Consider the following 21,525-nt stretch of genomic DNA (forward strand, 5'->3'; position numbering starts at 1 on the left):
CTGTTGCCATAGCGTCAGTGTCAGCGGCCTTGCACCTGTCACGCAGGTCCACACGCGCGAGTGCAAGCCGGTTAAACGGAACATTTGCCACTTCGTTCTTGAGTTTTATCAGACTACAGCTCGCCGCCTATAATTTTGTTTATCCCTGGCTTTGCACTACTTTCGGAATCAAAAGAAACGCTCATGAAATGAGAGCAATTTTTCGGGCAAAATATCTCGGAGAGTACAATTCGAAATTCGAATAGATAAAAGTATAATTCTATCTTAGAAATTCGGTTTTAATTGAAAAAGGTCACTATCCTTGACATGCACGCCGCAGCTAGCTGGCTACTGCGTATGAGTGACACTCCTACTTCATAGGTAAAATAGGGGAGGATTAACAAAGTGCACAAACTAGGGGAGCAGTGAGACGATGCACCGCTGGAAGTAGCGCATCTGTGCGTTTTGAGCTATTTCTCGGCTACCTTACAGGTCTCTGGAGACTAGTAGGGTCCGCTGGCCCCACCTCGCCACCAAACGTTGTCTGCTAACGCAGCACTGTTCACTGTCATTACCTGCTCAGGGCAGTTACTTGGTTTCTTCACTGCGTCTAAAGACATCCGAAACCACGCATAAGCGTTGCGGAAAAGTGTCTTCAGGCTATACCTCGACGATTAAGCGGCAGTTCCATCACAGTCGTCAGCCCGAAGACCACCCTTTAGAAATAAGCTTCCACCCGCAATTTGTCTAACGGCTCCATTATTTCCCTCCAGTTTTCTTCTTTATTCACGTTATTAATTCTTTCTGAAAGCACAGCCTCGACTGCTTTAACAGTAACTAAAGACCATTTGTGAGTTAATTAAGTGACCTTCTCTGAGTGATTTTTGGCCACACAGGAACAGCACATTATATCCCCGGAAAATACCAGTAATACCAATATTTCATCCCTAGGAAATAATATCCGCCGAAAACAACAGAACAGTGCGTTAAAAAAGTCCACCGCATTTTCAAGGAATAAAACCGAAAAGTCCAACCCCTAGCTACTTGCGTCGACAATAGGGAAGCCAGGAATCCCAACGCGGCTGCTTCCTATGACAGTTAGCCGCTGGGTACCACTGAACTGTGATAGGACACTCAGACGAGCGTAGTTGTGTAATCTTTCCACCTACAGATTGCAGATGCCCCCCCCCCCCCCCCCCCCCCCTTTATATCCTCCTACCTCCACCTCTTCATTCTGTCTATACTTCTCCCATCCTTCCCGCCGGCCGTTGTTCAGGCGCCAGTATACCCAGCGAAGTAGTTACTGCAGGCGGCCCCGTTTGCTATATATACTTTCTCTTTATTTATTATTTTGTTTTTATTTGGAGATACTGTCAATCCTTTTAGGGATTTTTACAGGAGTGGATTAAGTGTCCGTATACATTTGCTCATAGAACCATACACACGTTTGTGCACAAGAGTATGCGAAGACACTGCAACAAAAAAGAGGCAAGCACATAAAAAAAAAAAACACTTAGGATACCGTCATTCATGCACTGACGTTATCACAGATTTACATTTATACATAAAAAGCAAAAGGAAGACACATAAGTGATGACATCACATCCGCGTTGTTGATAGTACAGAAATGCTAGCAAGTTCAACAAATTTGTCAATTGAAGACTGCGAGACCACACTCTGATCTAAAGAATTCCACTCACGCACAGCTCGCTGGAAAAACGAAAAACTGTAGGTATTATTGGCACAAAAATATTCTTGGAGTGTGAATTGATGCTTATGACGGGTTTCTCTGCAAGTATTGAAAGAAATGTAGGTATCAGGATTTACTTTAATCATGTTATGCAAGATAAGGTACAAAAATTTCAGACGTTGTAGCAGCGCACGGCTGGTTAGTGTATGAAGCCCAATCTCGGTCAGCATCTGCGTGGGTGAGTCGGTGCGCTGGTATCTGTTGCAGATAAAACGTGCGGCCTTCCGCTGGACGGCTTCGAGCGTAGATATTTGATTTTGGGCAAACGGAAACCACGCCACGTTCGCATATTCCAAGATCGGGCGAATACACATCACATAAGCCAAAAGTTTGGCTTCCCTCCTAGAGTACCGCAGGGCCCGTTTTAGATACATTAACTTCCGCATCGCTTTGTTTGCCACATAGTCTACATGAGCTGACCAACCCATATCTGATGAGACCACGACGCCCAAGTACTTATACTCAGTGACTGTTTTGAGGGTCGTACTGTGACATCCGTACGAAAAACAAAGCTTAGATTTCTTTTTTGTTATAGACATTGACACTGTTTTGCTAAGGTTTATGGCCATTTGCCAGTCCGTGCACCATTGGGTTATCAAACCAAAATCCTTGTTGAGAGCAATTTGGTCTTGCTGGTTCAGAACTTCTCTATACAGGACGCAGTCATCTGCGAATAGTCTTATCTTGGAATCCACCTGACTAGCTATGTCGTTTACAAACAAGAGGAACAGGATAGGCGCTAAAACGGAGCCCTGTGGTACACCCGAGAGGACTGGCATTGTTCGGGAAGTATGGGCGCCGAACTGAACAAACTGGAGGCGGTCAGATAAGTAGCAGCGGATCCATTGCAGAACTGGCCCATCCCCTAGAATATATTTGAGTTTAAGAAGCAATTTTGCATGGCAGACACGGTCAAATGCTTTTGAAAAGTCCAGGTAAATTACGTCTATTTGTGTTTGGTCGTTAATTGCTTTAGCGAAATCATGTAGAATGTCAACAAGTTGGGTGACAGTAGACAGACCACTTCTGAAGCCATGCTGGTGAGGGTGAAGAATGTTATTTTCTTCGACAAACTGCGTAATAAATTTTAAAATGATATGTTCTAAAATTTTGCAGCAAGTACACGTCAGAGAAATGGGCCTATGATTTGACTGGCAAGAAATATCTCCGGACTTGAAGATAGGCACTATTTTTGCAATTTTCCAATCCGCTGGGAGGCATTGCTCACTGATGGATTTATTGTAAATTAGACATAAATATTTGCTTATAGGCTCCGCATAACGTTTAAGGAAGCAATTAGGGATACCGTCTGGGCCACTGCACTTTTTGTCATCTAAATTTAACAGCAGCGAGAACACTCCTGCTTCAGTTATGACTGGTGCACCTAATGCATCGTTTTGCCGCAATGTTTCTGGCCTGTAATCTTGCATCGTGCCATTATCAGGAGTAAATACGGAATGGAAGAAGACATTGAACGCTTCAGCTTGCTTCCTTCCTTCCGTCGGTGACAGCGGTTCTCGGGGGTTATCTTTGTGGCTAATATAACGCCAGAATTTCTGAGGCGAATCTTTGATAAAATTGCTCAGCGTTGTACTGCAAAAGCGTTGTTTGGCTGCTGCTGTTTGTTCCTTTATTTGTCTGTTTAATGAATTCACTTTGTTGTGGTAGTCTGGAACTGGGCGTAATTTATTAGATTGCCTTAACCTTTTAATTCTGCGTTTTAAATGGATCACTTCACGTGTAATCCAAGGATTGTGTTTATTTATAGTCTTTTTTACCTGCGGTACAAATTGCCTTAAACAGTGCATTATATGGGCTTTGAACTGCAACCAGATTTCATCTATCCTAGCAGAGCCCTCTGTAAAGAGTTCATAGAAATCGTAGTACTCGTGGGCAAGGTAAGTCATAATGGCATCATTATCTGCTTTGTTAAATGCGTACACGCGCTTCCTAGTGCTGGGTTGGCGAATTTGATTTGTAATTGAAAGCGTGCACAGGACCATATCATGGTCAGATAAGCCTTCAAGTATATCGACATTAATCCTTCCTTTTAAGAAGTAGTCACTGACGAAAATAAGATCTAATATGGAACTTGAAGTGCCCTGCACACGAGTAGGCTTGCAAACTATTTGGGTCAGGTTGAAGATAAACAGAAAACTGAGCAAGATGTTCGTAACGTTCGATGGGCTCAAAGAGGTCCAGTTCACGTCCAGCAAGTTAAAGTCTCCTGCCATTATTATGGCACTTCCCACCATAAGCGTGCGCATATAGTCTAGAAGCTGTTCAAGATAAGATACCTCAGCCTGGGGGGGGGGGGGGGGGGGGGGGGGGGGGGGGGGGGGGGGTCTGTACACGGCACCGACACAGACATGGCTCCGTCCTGCCTGGATCTTACACCAGACCGCTTCCACACCTGGGACATCTGACATTACTGAGTAGCTTATGCCTTGTTTCAGGAGCAAAGCAACACCGCTGCCTCTAGATGCTGTATCCTTTCGCACAATGGGATGTATAATTTTTGAATGTATAAACACTGCCACCGTCGCCACCATGGAATGCCCCTGCAGAGTCTCTTCCGCTGACACCGCGGGTGCGTGGTACCTGACACGCCGCGGTGAGACGCTAAGCACAACTTGATATCTGCCGTCGAAAAAAGTTACGCTGATTGAATACAAGCAAAACAGCAGAATGTGCGATTCGAGCGCAAACGAGAGCTAGGCTTCCGCTTGACACCGTCAATTGAGGAAGGCGGGTGAGAGAGGGAGAGCACAGAAAGGACCTGTGACCATGGGATAACGTAGTACGTGACGGATGTGGCGTGCGGCCACTGCGTGCGCAGCTGCGGCGTCGTTCGCCTCTCCTTCCGCGTTCAGCCGTACTTGCGAGTCCCTGCGTAATCCCCGCGAACGGTGGAGCGCCGCCTATTTGCGTCAGCGCGCGGCTTTCGCCAAAGGGGCGTGGGCGCATCACGCTTCTCCGGCGCGGCTATCGTTGACTGTTGCACCGTATCTGGCGTATCTGCCGGCTTTGTCGAGTGCTCCCGAGCGCGCCGGTAGGTTGCTCGTGTCCCTTTCGCAGGGGGTCTTCTTGGATAGGGCGACGCCAGACTGCTTTCACGAGCTCCACGTGAATTTCTTACCCCTGATTTTACGAAGTGGAACGCGTTGTGGCCGGAGGTGAGTCATGAAGGCACGCTCGCTGCGCCTGTATACGCTCGCCAGCCATATGCTCTACACGACGGGAAGATATAACAATTCTCTATCAGTATTCCATTCCGTCCATCGTCCAGTATTCCATTTCGTTCATCGTCGCTGGCTCAGGCGCCGCTACGGCCCCGTTATCGCCGGGCTGAGCAATCTGCTAACGGAATGGTGAAACTGCGATAGAATCGAATGGGCAAGAATCTGTTGCCGTCATTTTCGAGGCGTGCAGCGCTGTCGACGATAGACAAGTACGAGGAAGGAGCACAACATGTCCATCGTCCGCTGCACACAAGAAAATGAAAAAAAAAAGAAAATGCTAGCCCAGCATCTTACTCTAACCTTTTATTTCTCAGTGGCTCGAATTCCCGACATACCATTTGCACGCCGTGCGCTATCACAACGTGGAGCTTGCAGGCAGTTTGATGTCGGCATGTTCTCAGTAGCCAACGCTTTCCGATCAAAATTTTTGGAGTCACCGTGAGCAAGCTGTGTGGAAGTGAGTGAGAATGTAAGAATGTGTGGAAGTGAGAATGTGCGGTTTCCAGCCAGCGTTCAGTTCCTCGCCTCTCATTTTCTGGAAGATGTTGCGGGGAGCATGGGAAAACAATTGTTAGATAAAAAAAAAACAACCTTCGAGTTGGTTCCAGGCCTTCAAATTTGGTATTTCACACAGCTAGGACTAGCTGCACAAAATGGGCCAAATACCAATTGTCGCTGATAGGCGACTCACCAATTTCTCAAAATTTAGCGGCGATAACAAAATTCTGACATTGTCTTTTCCGTGTGGGTACAGTAGGTAGCATAACACCAAGCCTCATCTTTACAGCGCGCATAAAACACGCGGGCAGGGAAAAGCTGACAGAGAATACTTAGCGAATATAGACGCGCAAGAAGCAGAGAGACACGACGGACGGAACCACAAACTAGCCCAGATGTATACGCTTAGAGGTGACGTAATATACGGGTACTAATTTTTTTGTTTGATTCCTTCATAATTTGGCCATTGAATTGGGTTAGTCTACTGAACCTTACCAGCCAGTGTTTCGTGTTCGGAACTGCAGAAGATAACTGGGGCATTCCCTTGCTTCTCCACCCCTTTCGCTTCATGCGTAATTTATCGACAGCTCCGAGCAACTGTTTTTTGGGTCATTCCACGCCATGTGCACTACACTTTGCGCTCGACCCTCTCCAATTTCTTCCGGAAATATTATGGCTCTTTATCGCACCGTTGAAAGTAATTTTCCCCATTATTTTTTGGAAAAAAAAATTTCGGGCCGTGTGACACCTCTTAGAATTTTCCAGACTACTGCCAAACAAGGTCTCATTAAAAATTGACAATTTTTTTTTCTTTCTCCGCGCTCTAAACTTTTCCAGAACAATGCAGAGGCATTGCACTTTAGTATAAGCCAAGAATGAAATGCCAGCAGAAAATGTGCTATATATTTTTAGTTTTTTTTTTATTTTAGCAAAAAAAGCCCAATTTTTACAGTTTTCGCAGAAAACGTACGCGACATTCGTGAACAATAGAAAAGGTTTCATCGACTGTCTGGGACATGCATTATTTGGTAAAAATAGCTGAACTCGAACAGAACAGAATAAATAAATAAGAAAGTTGCAAAGTTGATGAAAGTGCGATTTTAAATTCCACACTAAGGTGGTTCAAGTAAAAAAAAATACAAAATGTGGCTCATTACACAGTTAATATGATTGTAATTGAGCTCAGGGATTTTTATAGGAGTTTTTTTTGTTTCAGACGAGAAAATCATTTTGAAGTTGAATGCCACGACCGTCGATAATTGTTCTCACGTAATGCCACTGTACTGCATGACACGCTCTTGCACTCCGGTTGGTCTGTGCTATGATTTTTGAGCGGGCCCTGAGAACTTCAGATACAAGTTGCTTCCTTCTTGATTATGGCAAGATTCGAGTTGTACGCTCTCGCTCCTGTCTTGCGGGGTTGCGTAACAAGATCGAATGCAGGTGCATCTACGTTCGATCCTGTTACACTACTTGCCGTGTTAATGCAATTGTATACCTGCTGGCCCAAAAGACGCGGGTTCGATCCCGGCCGCGGCGGCTAGAATTTCTTTGGAGGAGAAATTCTAGAGGCCCGTGTACTGTGCGATGTCAGTGCACGTTAAAGAACCCCAGGTGGTCGAAATTTCCGGAGCCCTCCACTACGGCGTCTCTCATAGCCTTAGTCGCTTTGGGACGTTAAACCCCATAAATCAAATCAAATCAAATCAAATCAGCAATTGTATACCAAATCTGGGTGTTTTTTTTTTTGCCTATGTGACTTACAGCTAGGAGTTTGTTACATGGGACACCCTTTCTCACCGCAATCGCGCTTCATCAGTACAGTCTGCGGGCTCTGTTACGACAATAAAACTTGTTTGGGCCTCTGAAAAAAATTATAATAACACTCAGTATACAGCGCTAACATAATCTTTGGTTTGAATGTGAAATCAATGTTAAAAACATAACACAACGCAACATAACACAGCATAACATAACACAACACAACATAACATAAGATGACGTGATTTATTATTTTTAACAATAATGCAACGGTCCAACGTAACTCGTAACGTTACTGCAACTTACACCACAATTTTATAGCATTTTTCTCACGTTTAGTGCTACCTCGGTCATTACGACAAACAGCCCGCGTTCTTTTCTTTGTCATGCACCCAGCGCCGTGTTTGTCGCATCTCTTGTCTCTGTACTGTTACCACCTGCTGTGCGCTCCGGTTTTCATGCATGCCTTCAGGCGCGGTAAGGAGCACCAAGCGACAGCACGATGGACAACGCATCGTCTCGTCCTGGGAGGGAAAAGGGCAAGATCACAACACCGGAGGCGGACGCCTACGCCCGCGAGCACTGTGTCCTGCATCCCGCTCTGCAGAAACTCATTGACGTAAGTAATGACACCTGCGTCACAGTTCCATGCCTCACTGAATCCGGCGACCAAGAAATGGCTATGCATTGAGGTTTAAAAGCACGAAACCGCAGTGAAAGCGCATCAAAACGCGCGCTTACCACGTGAACAGATGTGGAACGACTATAGGCTATGGTTTGCGGACTAAGATGATAGCTGACAGTGAGCCTTACTCATTCATCCTGACATATCGGAGAACAAAATGTCAGTGCATCATGCACGACGTCTCAGACAAAACTCTTCCCAGTTTTTCATTTCTTACTTACTTGCAAGCTCACCGAAAGTTATTCACCAATGGATGAATGAATGGACGTTAGAAACGTCATCTTTGAAACGGAGTGGTGGCGGGGCCGCCATGCTCGGTAGTTTTCGTTTTAATATTTCTCCAACGAATCTGTCAGACTTAAAGGTATTATCTTAAGATTCTCCTTTTTTAAATACATATTCTATTGACTTCTGGCCAATACTAATTTTCAACTCTGAATTTGTATCTTTAGATCGCTTCTCTGTTTTTAAGACAATAGTCGTACCACCACTAGCTTCTACCGCAGACGCATTCACATAACCTTCGATATCTCTAAACCTCGGGGATATTGGCTGCTTGCTTGCGTCGACATCTGGATGAATACTGTCACATTGTAGCAAAGTATATTCAATTCTTTCTTCAGATTTATTGCACACTGCGCATGTGTCATCATCTTGGTTAAATTTCTTTTGTAGCTTTGCATTCTAAGACACGTCTTGAACTCGTTTCAAACATCAGGGCGCTGCCTCTTGAATTTTTGCAGAACGATTCCTTCCTTATCTGACTTTTTTACTTTCTGTTCAAGCCCAGAGTCTGCTTTTATTTCCGTTGAATTATTACAGTTCTGAACTTCTGCCTCTTTGATCCGTCTCTTAATTTCCCGGTTGTGTTTTAGTGCATGCTTACTGGTTAGTTTCCTAGTTATTCTCCGACACTGTGAATCAACGCTCTTTCTGTACAAAATACCTTAGCTGCACATCTGCTTTGTATTCGTACAGGCGTTATCTTCACACAATGTTTTCCTCTGTGCTTCCCACGCTTGAAACTATCACCAGCCAATGCATCGCCCTGTACTGCCTCATTTGTGGTTTTGCCTTGAGCGCCTAATGCTAACCTGCCAACAGCTATCTGGTTTACTTCTAGACCCGATTGAACTCCTGCCCTACGGCGCAAAACTTGATTCCCGAAAGTAAGACCTGGCGCTATTATTCCTTTCCAAGTAGTACTCAGTGCTCCACACCTATTGTACAGTCGCGAGTAAAAGAGATTAGCACAAGTGACCGGTAACTGGCTGAGCGGGGAAAAAAAAAGGAAATTCTTTGCAGGTGATGTCTTTCTGCTGAAACATCTGCAAAGCTGATGATTGGAGAAGGCCTGCTACTCTCATTATTGCCGTTTTCGTAAACCAGAACACCGTGATAGCATGCAGATTACTTCGCTTGTGCTAGTCTTTTTTATTCTCTACTGTACCCCCATAGGGATCTGTGCGTATGATTTATGGCGCCAAGCGCATGAATCACATGAAGACCGCCGCCACCTGTTAATTATTTAAACTTTCTGCGCACGCGCAGAGGCTGTTCCAGCGAAAGGGAGAGCGCTGGGACACACGCTGCTGAGTGACGAGCGCTTGCAGACACGGCTGTGTGCGCTCCACATCAATGCGGTTTCGCTTTCGCGCGTGTGCTGGGCCGAAACATGTGCTGCAAAATGCTCTATAGACGCTCTATAGACTTCTTATCGACTCTATTGCTTTCTATAGATGTTTCGTTTTGTCTATTCATGGTCTATAGACAAAAATCTAGTAAAAGTGTATGGCCATAAATCTATAGATCTATAAATCTATAGACTGTCTATAGCATTGGCATTGCCTATAGACTGTTCTCTAGGATTTGTTTATAGAGGGTCTGCACACTTTATAGGCAGAAGTCTATGGACAGTCTATAGACTTTCAAAAATTTTTTTGTAAGGGCTACAGCTGCGACGAGATTTACATTTTCGAAATTCTAAAGATATTGATATGGCTGTTTAAAAATGTTGTACTACAACTCTCTAAATAAATGAGGCTCCTAAGTTGACAGTTAACAAATCTTACCTGCTTTCTGACGTTCACTACGGATCACAAGACAATACCGAAGAATACGCTCTTTCAATTGAAAAAGCATACGTAAAAAATTATTAATTCTTCAGTGAAACAGCCTGTGTACCACGTGTTTCAAGGAAGAACGCCACTAATTTTTACAAATATGTTTTTTGAAGTAAAGATATGCTTTTTGCGGCATTATAATACCGGTGTTAGCGGACGTCAGAACAGAGGTGAATCATGTTATCCAGTAAGCCAGTTGAGTAAATTCCGATACTTAACTTTTTAACTTCTACAGATAGGCACCTGGTTGCAATTGGAGGTCATGCTGCAGACAATAAGTAATAGGCTTATCAGTTTTTCGAATTTCGAAAATGTGATTACACTCGGTGCTGTTCCTCAACAAGTTTTGGTCATTTCTTGGCCCGTGTTGCGTGCAAAGCTACGCCCACCAGTGAACGTCACTCCGCGCCGCAGGTGTCACGTGACTTTCTCGTCCCCGCCTTACCAGGAGCAGTCCCGTGACACGCGTGATACGGGGTGACGCGTTTCGATCGATGTCGGTGTGCGCAAACAGCAGGCGCGCGATGGCGCAATAGCCTTTGGCGGAAGGGAAAATAATAATATCCACTCGCTGGAAACACACCTGTACTCACAGCGCACAAGGAGCTCGAACAAAACTATGCATATGAAAAATGGAGCTGACTCATAACATTCCAGTGACGCTCTACCCACTGATAAACGTATACCAGGAAGCCGCCCTTGTACTGTTGTCACGAGGCGTATATGCTGCCATAGCCAGGAGACTGTATACGGTCGCAAGAGGGAGAAAATTGTTCTGTGTACAGTACGGTCCACTGTTAAAGGGAACATGCGATCGCGTGGCCTCCGCGCTTCGCCGCGCGCTGCAGCCGAGAACTTGCAGGAATAGTCGACACAAGACGCATACGCAGTAAACACAGCGGCTGGTCTTTCCACGCATGCGCCTCATGCCACATATTCTCGCCGCATCTAGGCAGCAGGGCTTCGTGAAGCCGGCGGAGGCCACGCGATCGCATGTTCCCTTTAACAATGGACCGTACTGTTGTGACTTTGAACGTTCAGCGCATTTAGCATGGGTGTGCGAATATTAGTAATTTTCGAATAGCGAATCGAACATCCCCCTATTTTATTCGCTAAACGAATAAAATAATGCGCGCTTAAAATTAATCAAAACGAAACGAATATGCTTTCATGTTTGTGAATAGTTCGCGAATGCCACGATCGCTGTGCGCGGGATGGAGGGTTCAGCTCCACGACCCGCTCCATTCGTGGGGCGGCATGCATAATCCTAATGCATGACCTCTAAGATTTAGCAAACCACTTGAGCTTTAGCAAATCATGCCTTGATGCCTGATAACGTAGTCCATGGTTCATATATGAAGCTCTCGCGCGCGACCTTTCATATACGTACAGTGGTGGTGTTGCGCTCATGATTCGCGTCGTGATTAGGAGCAAACGGCAATTTTCCTATATGTATGATATGGCCGTCATACTGACATAGCGCTGCATACTGTCATATGGAGATCAGTATTGCAAAGTTATAGCATCGTACCGCAGTGCCGTCGCTAGCACTTGGCTCTTTCGCAAAATTATTTGTTTCGTAAGAATATTCGCACCAGCAGCGAATGTTCGTAAAAATATTCTATTCGTATTAGATACGGTTTTTAGTTGCACTATTAGTACTCGATTTAGTTTTGAAAAGTACTGTTCGCTAACCCCCAGACTATTAGGCACTTGGGATGAATTAGGCGCTTTTTCCCTTTCAGCTATAATCCTCTGGCGCTTCGCGCTCTCGTGTGTCCTTTGCTTTATCGCTCTATGTGCTCATGCTACTTCTTTGAACAAGTTCCTGTCAATCCGCATGTGCTGTAATCTTTTGATAAACCGCACATGTTATTTTACAAACTCGTCTCTGACGGGGGGTAAATGGGCGAGGAGTGCATATGAGGTTGTTTGCCTGGGTGGAAGATGAAATAAATGTATAGCTAAAAGTTAGCGCTCGTGGTGTGTGCTTCTCTGTCCGTCCTGTGTATCTGCCCTAAACTTTTTAATAATGCGGCACCAACTGGCCAAACTCTACACTTCTACAATCCTTTAATATTTTGCTATAATACGTTTATGTGAAATCAACAGTGCTTTATATATATATATATATATATATATATATATATATATATATATATATATATATATATATTTTTTTTTTCTTTTTGCTTCCCATGCCCTCACCCGTCCCCGTCCCCTGTGCTGGCACGCGCGCTGCTGCTTCGTGGACCGAGAAGGAGACGACCAAGCTGCCCTACGGTCGCATGTACACCAAGCCCCCACAGCTGCAGCTCTACCAAATCATGTTGAAGGCCATGCGGGCTAAAAAGTACCTGGAAGTGGGTAAGCACACGTGACTGCACCGTCATCGTCGCCGCTGGGTCGACAGTGTCGCGACTCGCGATGAAATCTCGCTTGCCGGGGCCTTGACGCCCGTCTGACGGCGCATGCGAGTGAGTTTTTCGCTACCGCCAGCGGAAGTGATGCAACCAGCATGAAGGAAAGATTTGCATTTTCAGGTGCTGCATCAGCGGATGAGCATGTGAAGCTTTTGTATTTAGTTTGCAGTGCAGTTTTATTCAGGATGCACGATTTCTTCTGTGCCTTTTCAAATTCAAGAGGACTGAAGTGCGGGATGGTTGGTTCGCCGCGACTGCAACGTACAGTGCAACGGGGACAAGGGCAAAAGATGCTTTGCTATACCTCTGTTGTGCTTGTTCTCGTTGCGCTGTGCGCTACAGCTATCAAATGCAGCTGGGAAGGAAAAACCAACTCGGCATTGGGATGGAAAACTAAGCGTTTCCTTCCATATAGCTCGCACCTGTGCTCCGCGTGTTGGTCTCACAGCAGCGTGCAGCTCGCTGAAGCTAAACCTGGGACCGAACTAGAGGACCGTTAGGCTTTCATCCTAATGATGATGACGTGGCTATGCAGGGAGTATGCAGGGCGGGACATGGGTCGTTTCAATAATTGTTTTCTCTTCTACTCTCTCGCGAACGTGCAGGCGACCGTGCGCTGACTGATGACGGTGCGAATGAAAATCTTGAAAAATCGGGTTAAACCTGGATTGCATCCGAAAATGCATCTTTGTCATTGAAAGCATCGCACTGAAAATTAGCGGATGTCTTGTACTTTTTCTACGTGTCGTTTTCAGTTCGCTGCTGATTTTAAACCTATTTTAATGCTTGTTATCCATGTTGTGATTTTAATCTGGGGATACATTCGAAGGTATACGTCTGAGAAGTGAGAAGCCAGAACATGGACACTGATGGGACGTTCTATTGGCATCAAACTATCAAGCGCTACCGACGTGAACAACGTCTTATTCCAAGGCTGTCGGGCGTTTCGAATGGCCGCAGTGTTCAAAGGCAGGCATTTCTAGCAGGAACGCGGAGGTACTGCACACGAGGATGGTAATGTGCGCGACGAAATAACTGCGATCAAACACAGAAAATAAAGTAGGAACATTAGAAGTGGAAGGCGCTTTCTCGATGAAAGTTGTTATTTATAGACGTTTTATAAACATAATAAGAGAAAATAAACAATTTTATGTCCCGAACAGCGACGTGCGCTAATAGTCACAGAATATTTGCCCCAGGAAGTTACCCAGATAACCCAAAATTTTAAAACTTTTTGTTGAATAACTGGATTATTACCCGACTTTGAACTCCTAAAATAGCGTCCACTTTCCCTGAATTCCGAAAAAAAAAATCCCGGAAACGAAGGGTCCTAGACATAAACAGTGCACAGGTGGTCTGCTCGATGGGCACGGTTATCCGGCAGGTAGCCTTTTTGATGGTCTTTTCTGCTCTTATATGGATGCTTTATCTGCTGGATGGTATGAAACTACCAAATAGTTTCCACTTCTACTCTATACTGCCATTTGTATGTAGGATCTCAGCGAAGAAATTTTTGAGGGAGACCCGTATTAGCTCCCAGTTTTTTTTTTTTTTTAAGAAGAAAACTCAAGAAATGCGTAGTGCAATAAGACCTTCTACCCACAGACTCTGCTCACCTTCCCGCCAGTATCCACGCCATGACGTCCTCGCTGTGGCTCTACCACGTTACGTCTCTAGCTTTGAATGTGACTGCCATTCCGCGACCGGACCCATCCGGTGGAAACCGACAACGTGGCTTGCTTCGCAAAGGTGGAAACTTACATTCGCCCCTGCTGTTGGTCGCGCAGGCGTGTTCACGGGCTGCAGCGCGTTATCGGCAGCCCTGGCCCTTCCTCCCGATGGCACCGTGCTGGGCCTTGACATTAACCAAGACACCGCCGACTATGGGAGGCCCTTCTGGAAGGAGGTGCGTTCGACATGCCTGCCTCTATCTGTTGCAGACCGGTGCCTTATTAGTACATTAATGGGTTACTGAGGGGATAATGAATAACAATATGACAAAAACAGCGAGAACAACGGGGCCCAGGTGGTTCCCAAAGCTGGAGTAACTGCGCCCCGTGACTGATAGGTGGCCGAGTGGGTTGCTGGTGGCGATCACCGAGGCGTGTAGCCGAGTAATGACGGCTATACTCAGCAATTGTGGTCAAGCCATTGGTTCATGTTTGTTTCGCCAGGAACAACGAATTACCTTTAATCCCATTTTCGCCTAAATTCAGCTGAAAATCAAAATTAACGCGAGTGTCAAGGACGACGTTCGCAGATAAGCTGGCGTCTTCGTCTTTACAAAAAACTCCAGAGGGGCAACCTAAGGGCAGGCGGCGCACCTAAGTCACGTGACCTTGTGACGTCATCACAAATTGCTCACTGTGGCAGGTGGAAGTTGCAACAGTGAGTGATCACGAGGGGTTTCTCGGGAAGGGCAACCTGGTTCTCACAATCCCCATCGGCGGCAGCACCTGCCATCGCAGGGCAGTGGCGCATCGCTTAACCGCTGCACCACTGCGCCAGGAGGGGCATGAGGACTTCCCAGGGATCTATGAACGTAGAGAATGAGCATTTCCGCATATACATTGACATGAACGAATTAACGATATCGTGTCATACCGTTCAGGCGGAGCTTAAGTGCCCCCTCCAGTCTTTTTTTTTTGTTGTTTGTTTGTTTGCTTTCTTGCTTGTTTGCGCGTACGATTGAGCAATAAGCTCATTCTGAAACTTCGTGAAAGAAGAAATACAGTGCGCTTCGCAATAATGCCGCTATGTTAAAACGCCCCCTGCACAGATAATAAGCCATGAATGCTTTGCTTACTATCTGTGCATTATCTGCACAAGGCGACCCAGACTGCCAAGGTCAGCAGTGAATTTCTAAACAGAAATAAGTCCAACCATTCTTATGAAATATTATAAGCAAGCAAATATCCAGATTTGCTGGCCAAAGCAAAGAGGAACGTGCCGGTCGAACACGAAACGCTCTTGAACAATTTCTGCGAACCTCGCAGCAGATAACAATATACCGGGTGTTTCACCTACGATGTTCTGAAGTTAAAAAAAAAGAAGATATAGGCTTTTAGAGTTAAAAGAGCGCTTTTTTCGGCATAGCATTGTCAGACTCCTTATCGCACCAGAATGCAGCTAAGATGTGCTAACTAGTAGGCGGATTAACTAATATTGAATAGTTAACTTTTTACATATTACTGTTAGCTTCCTTATTTATTGAGTGGCGCGTAGCCCACCGTAATATCCATATCAGTTTCCAGAATTCCTAAAACGCAGTTACCCTCGGTGCTGTGGCCCAACAAATTTTTCCTAAAGCGAGCCAAAATACATGCGTTTTCAAAAAGTTTGCAGGCAAAGCACCTCTCCAGTGCACGTAACTCGTCGAAATAGCCAAAAATTGTTCGGCCACAGCGACGAGGGTAACTGAGTTTTCGAAATTCTAAACGCCTTTATGGGTATTGCTTAAGGCGGGCTACACGCTTTTCAATAAATAAAGAATCTAACAGCAATATGTAAAAAGTTAACTATTCAGTATTAGTCAACAAGCCTACTAGTTAGTACGTCTCAGCTGTATTCTGATGCGTTACACCGCTGACAATGGTATGCCGAAAAAACGATCTTCTAAGTGAGTGACGCGATAGAGTTGATGGGTTAACGCCCACATATGCGGAATTGGTCATTTTTGACTTTACATGCATAGATCCCTGGGAGTCCTCTTAGCACTCCTGGCGCAGATGTGCAGCGGTTAAGCGATGACCCTGCGATGGCAGGTGTTACTATCGGTGGGGCTTCGGCGACCAAGGTTTTTCCGCCTGGGCTTCTCGCGACCAGTCATTAATTTACCTTCCACCTGCCATGGTGGCCAGTGTGCTCACAATCCGGTGGACAGGTTGTGACACGCAATAAGGTCACGTGACCCAGGTTGCTCACATAGGTTGCCCCTCCGGGGATTTTTCGCTCACAACGCCGACGACGACGCGCCGGATTTTCTGCAGAACGACAGCCTTAACGCTCTCGCGTTAAAAATTGCAGAACATCTTAGGTGGAACACTCGGTATACACTAATGCCACAAAGAAAAAGTGCCTGTTTAAGAACAAATAACTGAATAATGTGAAGAAAGAACGCGGCTGCGCGAAGAGGCATGTGGACTGTTCCTTTAACCTGGATCATGAGCAGGAAATGCGCAAATGCAAGGCCTACCAAGAGAGTCCCTTATGCGCAGTATGTGTGCGTGCTCTGACCGACGCAATCCCAGCCTGCGCTGCGTGTACGCATGGCCTGCTCTGATCGCTTTAAAAGGTAGATCAAAGATGAAATACGGTGTTTTTTTTTTTCTTCTCCTTCCTCTCTTAGGCTGGTGTTGAACAAAAGATCGACATTCGCATCGGCAAGGCCACCGAATCCCTAGGTGAGACTTGAGAGCGTAAGCGTATCTTTGTGGAATTGGAAATGTGCTCGAGTTCACCTGCACAATCGAAGGCACCTTGGGCAAATCTAATTCAATTCTAGCCAACTTCTTTTTAAGCAGAAATATATATATATAGTATCCCCTTTAATTCCATGTTGGCCGTCCAGATCAGGATTTAGCACATCCTTATTGTCAGTGCCCGGTTAAATTCCACGTCATCGCAGAATAATATCACCAGTGCGACATTTCAGCAGGCTCTTTTGCGGCCCAGTTGATGATGCACAGGTTTCCAAGTTTCAAAATTTTGGAGAACATCGAAGTAACATGTCTTCACCTTGTGTTCGCACATTGCTAAAAACGTTGACTTTCGAATAGAAACAGCCCTCGAAGGGAGGATATGACTATGGGCAACAACGACGTGGCATGTGTTGGTAACAAAAAAATATATAAAAATTGAAATTCTGACTAGTCTTTACACAGAGAGGCGCTAGGCGAAAGATGGAAAGGAATACCAGTCGGGGCTAGCTTGTTGCTTCGTGAGAAGCCAAGAGTTTACGCGTGGCTAGGCTCTGCATTTCTTTCTTTTTGTCTCCCTAGATGCTCTGATCGCGGACGGAGAGACTGAAAGCTACGATTTCGCCTACATCGATGCCGACAAGGAAGGGTACGACGACTACTACGAACGCTGCCTGCGTCTTGTTAAACCGAATGGAATCATTGCCTTTGATAATGTGAGTGCACTTCTACACTTTACGCATGCGAGAAAAATAAGTCTTGCACTTCTACGGCACAGGATCCCCCCCTTCCCGTAGCAGCTTCTGCAAGAGGGAACACTTACACAAACAGAGCGCTCACACAAGGGATTTTCTTTTGTCCTTCCTTTCGGGGCGATTCATCAGAGAGAGGAAAATACGAAATACGAGAGAGGAAAATACGAGCCCATCACTACGGCGTCTCTCATAGCCTTAGTCGCTTTGGTACGTTAAACCCCATAAACCAACCAACCAACCAACCTATTTTACTTAAACTCAACATGCTCGAGATTGCCTCGTAGCCACATGCTTTGGCTGTTACGTTATCCAAAATAACAACAGTAATTAAATAATGACGTTTTCTTTTTTATTCTATTGCTTTTGTCGACCTCCTCAATGAGGTCATTTAGCTCCAAATGTGTGCGCGTAGACTACTTGCAGAAGTGATTCAGAAGAAAGGGCGAAAATTGGGGGTAAAAAGAAGGAAGACACACAACAGCTTCCAATTACGCCCAAAACCTCTTTGTTTTTCTTTTGTTGCATTTGCGATCAGTAATAACGTATCTGTCAGCTGAGCCAGAAAAGCGAAAAATAGGTATACAAAGGCTTATCGCTTGTTTATGTCCCTAGTCGTAAGCTTCACTGCACCGTTGGTAGCCAGTGCAGTGAAGCGACAAAAGTAAATGGGTGGCCGAGCAGCTCGTTCACTACTGCGGTACTATTGCGTCGGAGGCTGGCGTGATTCTATGGTAAGGCCTTTAAACACTCATGTTTAACGCGTTACCGATGTGGTGCACGCTAGAAATGCTGCGCTCAACACTGAAATGCCAACCAATTAAGGTTACAATAGCGCGAACTATCCGCCAGGTGTGGACGCGTTGTTGCAGGCATGAGGTGCTTGTAAAGCCAATCACTTGGACTCCTGCAGTTGTTGTTCACAGTCACGTGACCCTGTAATCCTCTCTCGTACCAGCTGTGTTGCGTTCTGTTGCCAGTGTCGTCGCTTCTCTGGGTTCACGCGCACTTCCTTCTCAAATACATGGAATAACTTTTGGCTGATATTAAGAACTGACGCACTTCAAGGCAGTGATTGGGTTTGATAACTGATAATAAACTATGACACGTCTCGAAACAAATTTGATAATTTCGAAAACCCAACATTTCAAAGCCGGCTCGGCTCCTTCTTCAGCGGTGACGGAGGCTGTGGCAGCGGTTTTGTTCGGAGACGTGTCCCGTGTCATAGTTCATCATAAACAAACCGCACCGTGTGCGTCCTATGAGATTCGTACGTTGCCTAAGTGAAGCTCGACTATCTTTGCTGTATCTTCTAAGAAAAACTTGGCTTACGCTTAATTTACCCGCAACAATACAATTCGACAGCATTAGAGAACCCTCCAGAGCAAGTTCTCCTTCTCTTTATAGATTCATAGCTCGGGGGGGGGGGGGGGGGGGTCCTCAATGCCATTACTGGCGCAGTGGCTTTCTCAAACACAGCCACCGGTGGGGCATGTGAGACGCAGGCTAGTCTTTCCGAGCTCCCGTAAGGCTCATTTTTGCAGAGTTCCTCAGAATGCTGTCTTCCTTTCGATAATTGAGGTGGTGCAAAGTGACCCGGTGGGCAGGCGGAAATTCGACTTAATGTATTTTAAATAATGTTATTGCTACCTGCCATGCTAGGCAGGTTGCCTACAACCTGTTGAGCAAGTGGGCCACCTACTTAATAATGACACGGATGGATGGACGACGGCTTTGATCGGGAATGGGACCCCGTTAATATACGAACGAATACAAATGACGTGGGTGTCAGTCATGCCTGACCGCATAAATCATGGGCCGCGGAGCGGCATTACACTGCAGGACGAGAAGTACATGGCATGATGCTACGAACATGCGATACAAGTTGTGTTTCGCACATTAGGTCATAGCTCTTTCCGGGGCCTATGTTGAGAAGGATTAATTTACAGTTTTATTTCTTTCAACGTTGTTAATGATTTTCGAAAGAGCATGCAGGCTCCATGATTTCGAAGACACGCTATATAGTAATTGAAATAAGCCAGTGGTCCTGATATCCAGAGTTCCTGTAACCACTTTTAAAGAATGCAACAATGCTGCGCAATCTCCACTAACAAAGAATGTCTCTGATGAGAGTGACTGGAAAAAAATTAATAAAAGCATGGTGCCAGTCAACAGTTTAGCATTGTTCAGTATTTCTATTACTGACGTTGTTGGCGCCGCCGCCGTCGAAAATTTAATTTTTCTACGTTGTCGGCGTTATGAGTGAAAAAGCAGATGAGCCACCTGCCACCTAGGTCACGTGACCTTATGAAGTCATCAAAGCTTGCCCACCGTGGCAAGTGACAACCTGCCCATTGGATTGTGAGCGACTGCCCACCGTGGCAGGTGGCATTGAAATTGATGATAAGCCACGAGAAGCTGCTCGGGAAGAGGAGCTTGGGTCTCACAAGCCCCACCTATAGCTGTATTTGAAGCAGCCACTTGCCGGGGCAGTGGCACTGCACCAGGAGTGGTACAAGGACTCCCCGTGATCTATTAATGTAGAGTAGAGAATGACCAATTCCGCACATATGGGCATATAGGCGACAGATAAGAAATGCTTGCGCGTGAGGGATCTCCAATGTGACGGTGGAAGAAAGAACAGTGTCCGTGTCTGCGAAGTGATGCGCACAGAGGACCCCATGCCGCTGAGTGGACCAGTTAAGGCCATGTCCCTAAGTCGGAGCTTGACTGTCCCCTCAAGTTTTTGTCTTTGTCTGATAAGACCGGCAGCATCTTTTGCTGGCATAACTTCTCTGTAATGGTTTTGCTTGAGAGAAGTGGTGAGATCAAGTACTGCTTTCTGTAAACACTGTACAGACAGCTTTAGCTAGCGTGTTTGTAGTTTCACTCTCGCTGAAAAACACACGAAGAGTATGTTGCATCCCACTGCAGCCTTCTCGTACTTCTGTAAACACATGCTTCGTCTCCTGCCCCTTCTTAGTCATTCAGCCTATACAGGCATTACGACTGCAAAGGAACGAGCAATCGGAAAACACCACGTGGTTTTCCGACTGCCCGTTCAGCGCGGAGCCCATCGTGACCGCAGCGTGTCCTATCACGTGCAGACCCTGCGGGGAGGCCGAGTGTTCGACGACCAGACGACCGACTCGGAAGCTCTGTTGATGCGCGCGCTCAACGCCAAGCTGAAGAAAGACGAGCGCGTGCAGCTGAGCATGCTGCCATTCGGCGACGGCGTCAACATTGTTCTCAAGCTGTGACCGCCCCAGTCAATGGCACGACACGCCCTTCGCAGGCTTCAACGTGGGCTTCTTGTTTTTACATCCCACGATGCTGCAGCGCTGATAATCCGCTTTCTGCGCTGTGCCGGGCTGGCTATTGCCATGTCTTCCACGGCTTGAATAAAACTGCCACTGGTGGCCATGTGTGGCTCTGTTGACCGATGGAGGCGGGCAGATTTTGGCGCGAATAATCTTAATTGCATGTAGTGAGTTCTATTTCTTTCAGCGGTGGCGATGCCACAGTTGAACCTCGTTATAAGGAGGTCGAAGGGACCCCGAAATTTCTTCGTTATAGTCACTGCTCTGTTACATTCGCAGGTGACCCTGGCCACACCTGTGCATGTCAAAGGGCTTTTTGCAATCGGGCAGACGGAGGACATAATAGTTGTTGTTTAGTCTGCCTCTGATCTGTGTTGAGAGAGCCTTCGACACGCAAACCGATCTCTAACGCTGCCGCCGAGTGTAGATACTAGAGCACTGCACAGACCCGAGCCGGCCCGAAAGCCCAGGCCTGGTTCCAGGCCCGGGGCCCCGAATATACAGGGCCTCTGTCTGACTTTTGATTCATTATTTTAGTGTTAATTGGGACGATCAGCAGCACGGATGAAACAGG

General features: G+C 46.1%; 1 protein-coding gene across 1 annotated transcript; it reads left to right on the top strand.

Annotated features, from left to right (window-relative positions):
• Positions 1-4,666: 4,666 nt before the first annotated feature.
• Positions 4,667-21,054, top strand: LOC149349879 (putative caffeoyl-CoA O-methyltransferase 1). The gene is made up of 7 exons (XM_089578857.1): positions 4,667-4,905; positions 7,703-7,849; positions 12,300-12,405; positions 14,249-14,367; positions 16,810-16,864; positions 17,462-17,595; positions 20,739-21,054. Exons 2-7 carry the CDS (start codon positions 7,733-7,735, stop codon positions 20,889-20,891), a joined length of 684 nt encoding a protein of 227 aa, XP_089434983.1. The 5' UTR covers positions 4,667-4,905; positions 7,703-7,732; the 3' UTR covers positions 20,892-21,054.
• Positions 21,055-21,525: the final 471 nt, after the last annotated feature.

Source organism: Amblyomma mixtum, chromosome 3 (genome assembly GCF_055824585.1).
Source record: "Amblyomma mixtum isolate Tamu chromosome 3, ASM5582458v1, whole genome shotgun sequence".
NCBI classification, from domain to species: domain Eukaryota; kingdom Metazoa; phylum Arthropoda; class Arachnida; order Ixodida; family Ixodidae; genus Amblyomma; species Amblyomma mixtum.

Coding starts and splice junctions, on each gene's coding strand:
- LOC149349879 (XM_089578857.1), top strand. CDS start 7,733: ATGGACAACGCATCGTCTCGTCCTGGGAGGGAAAAGGGCAAGATCACA. Junction 12,406..14,248: donor TAAAAAGTACCTGGAAGTGG/GTAAGCACACGT, acceptor TTGGTCGCGCAG/GCGTGTTCACGGGCTGCAGC. Junction 14,368..16,809: donor GGAGGCCCTTCTGGAAGGAG/GTGCGTTCGACA, acceptor TTCCTCTCTTAG/GCTGGTGTTGAACAAAAGAT.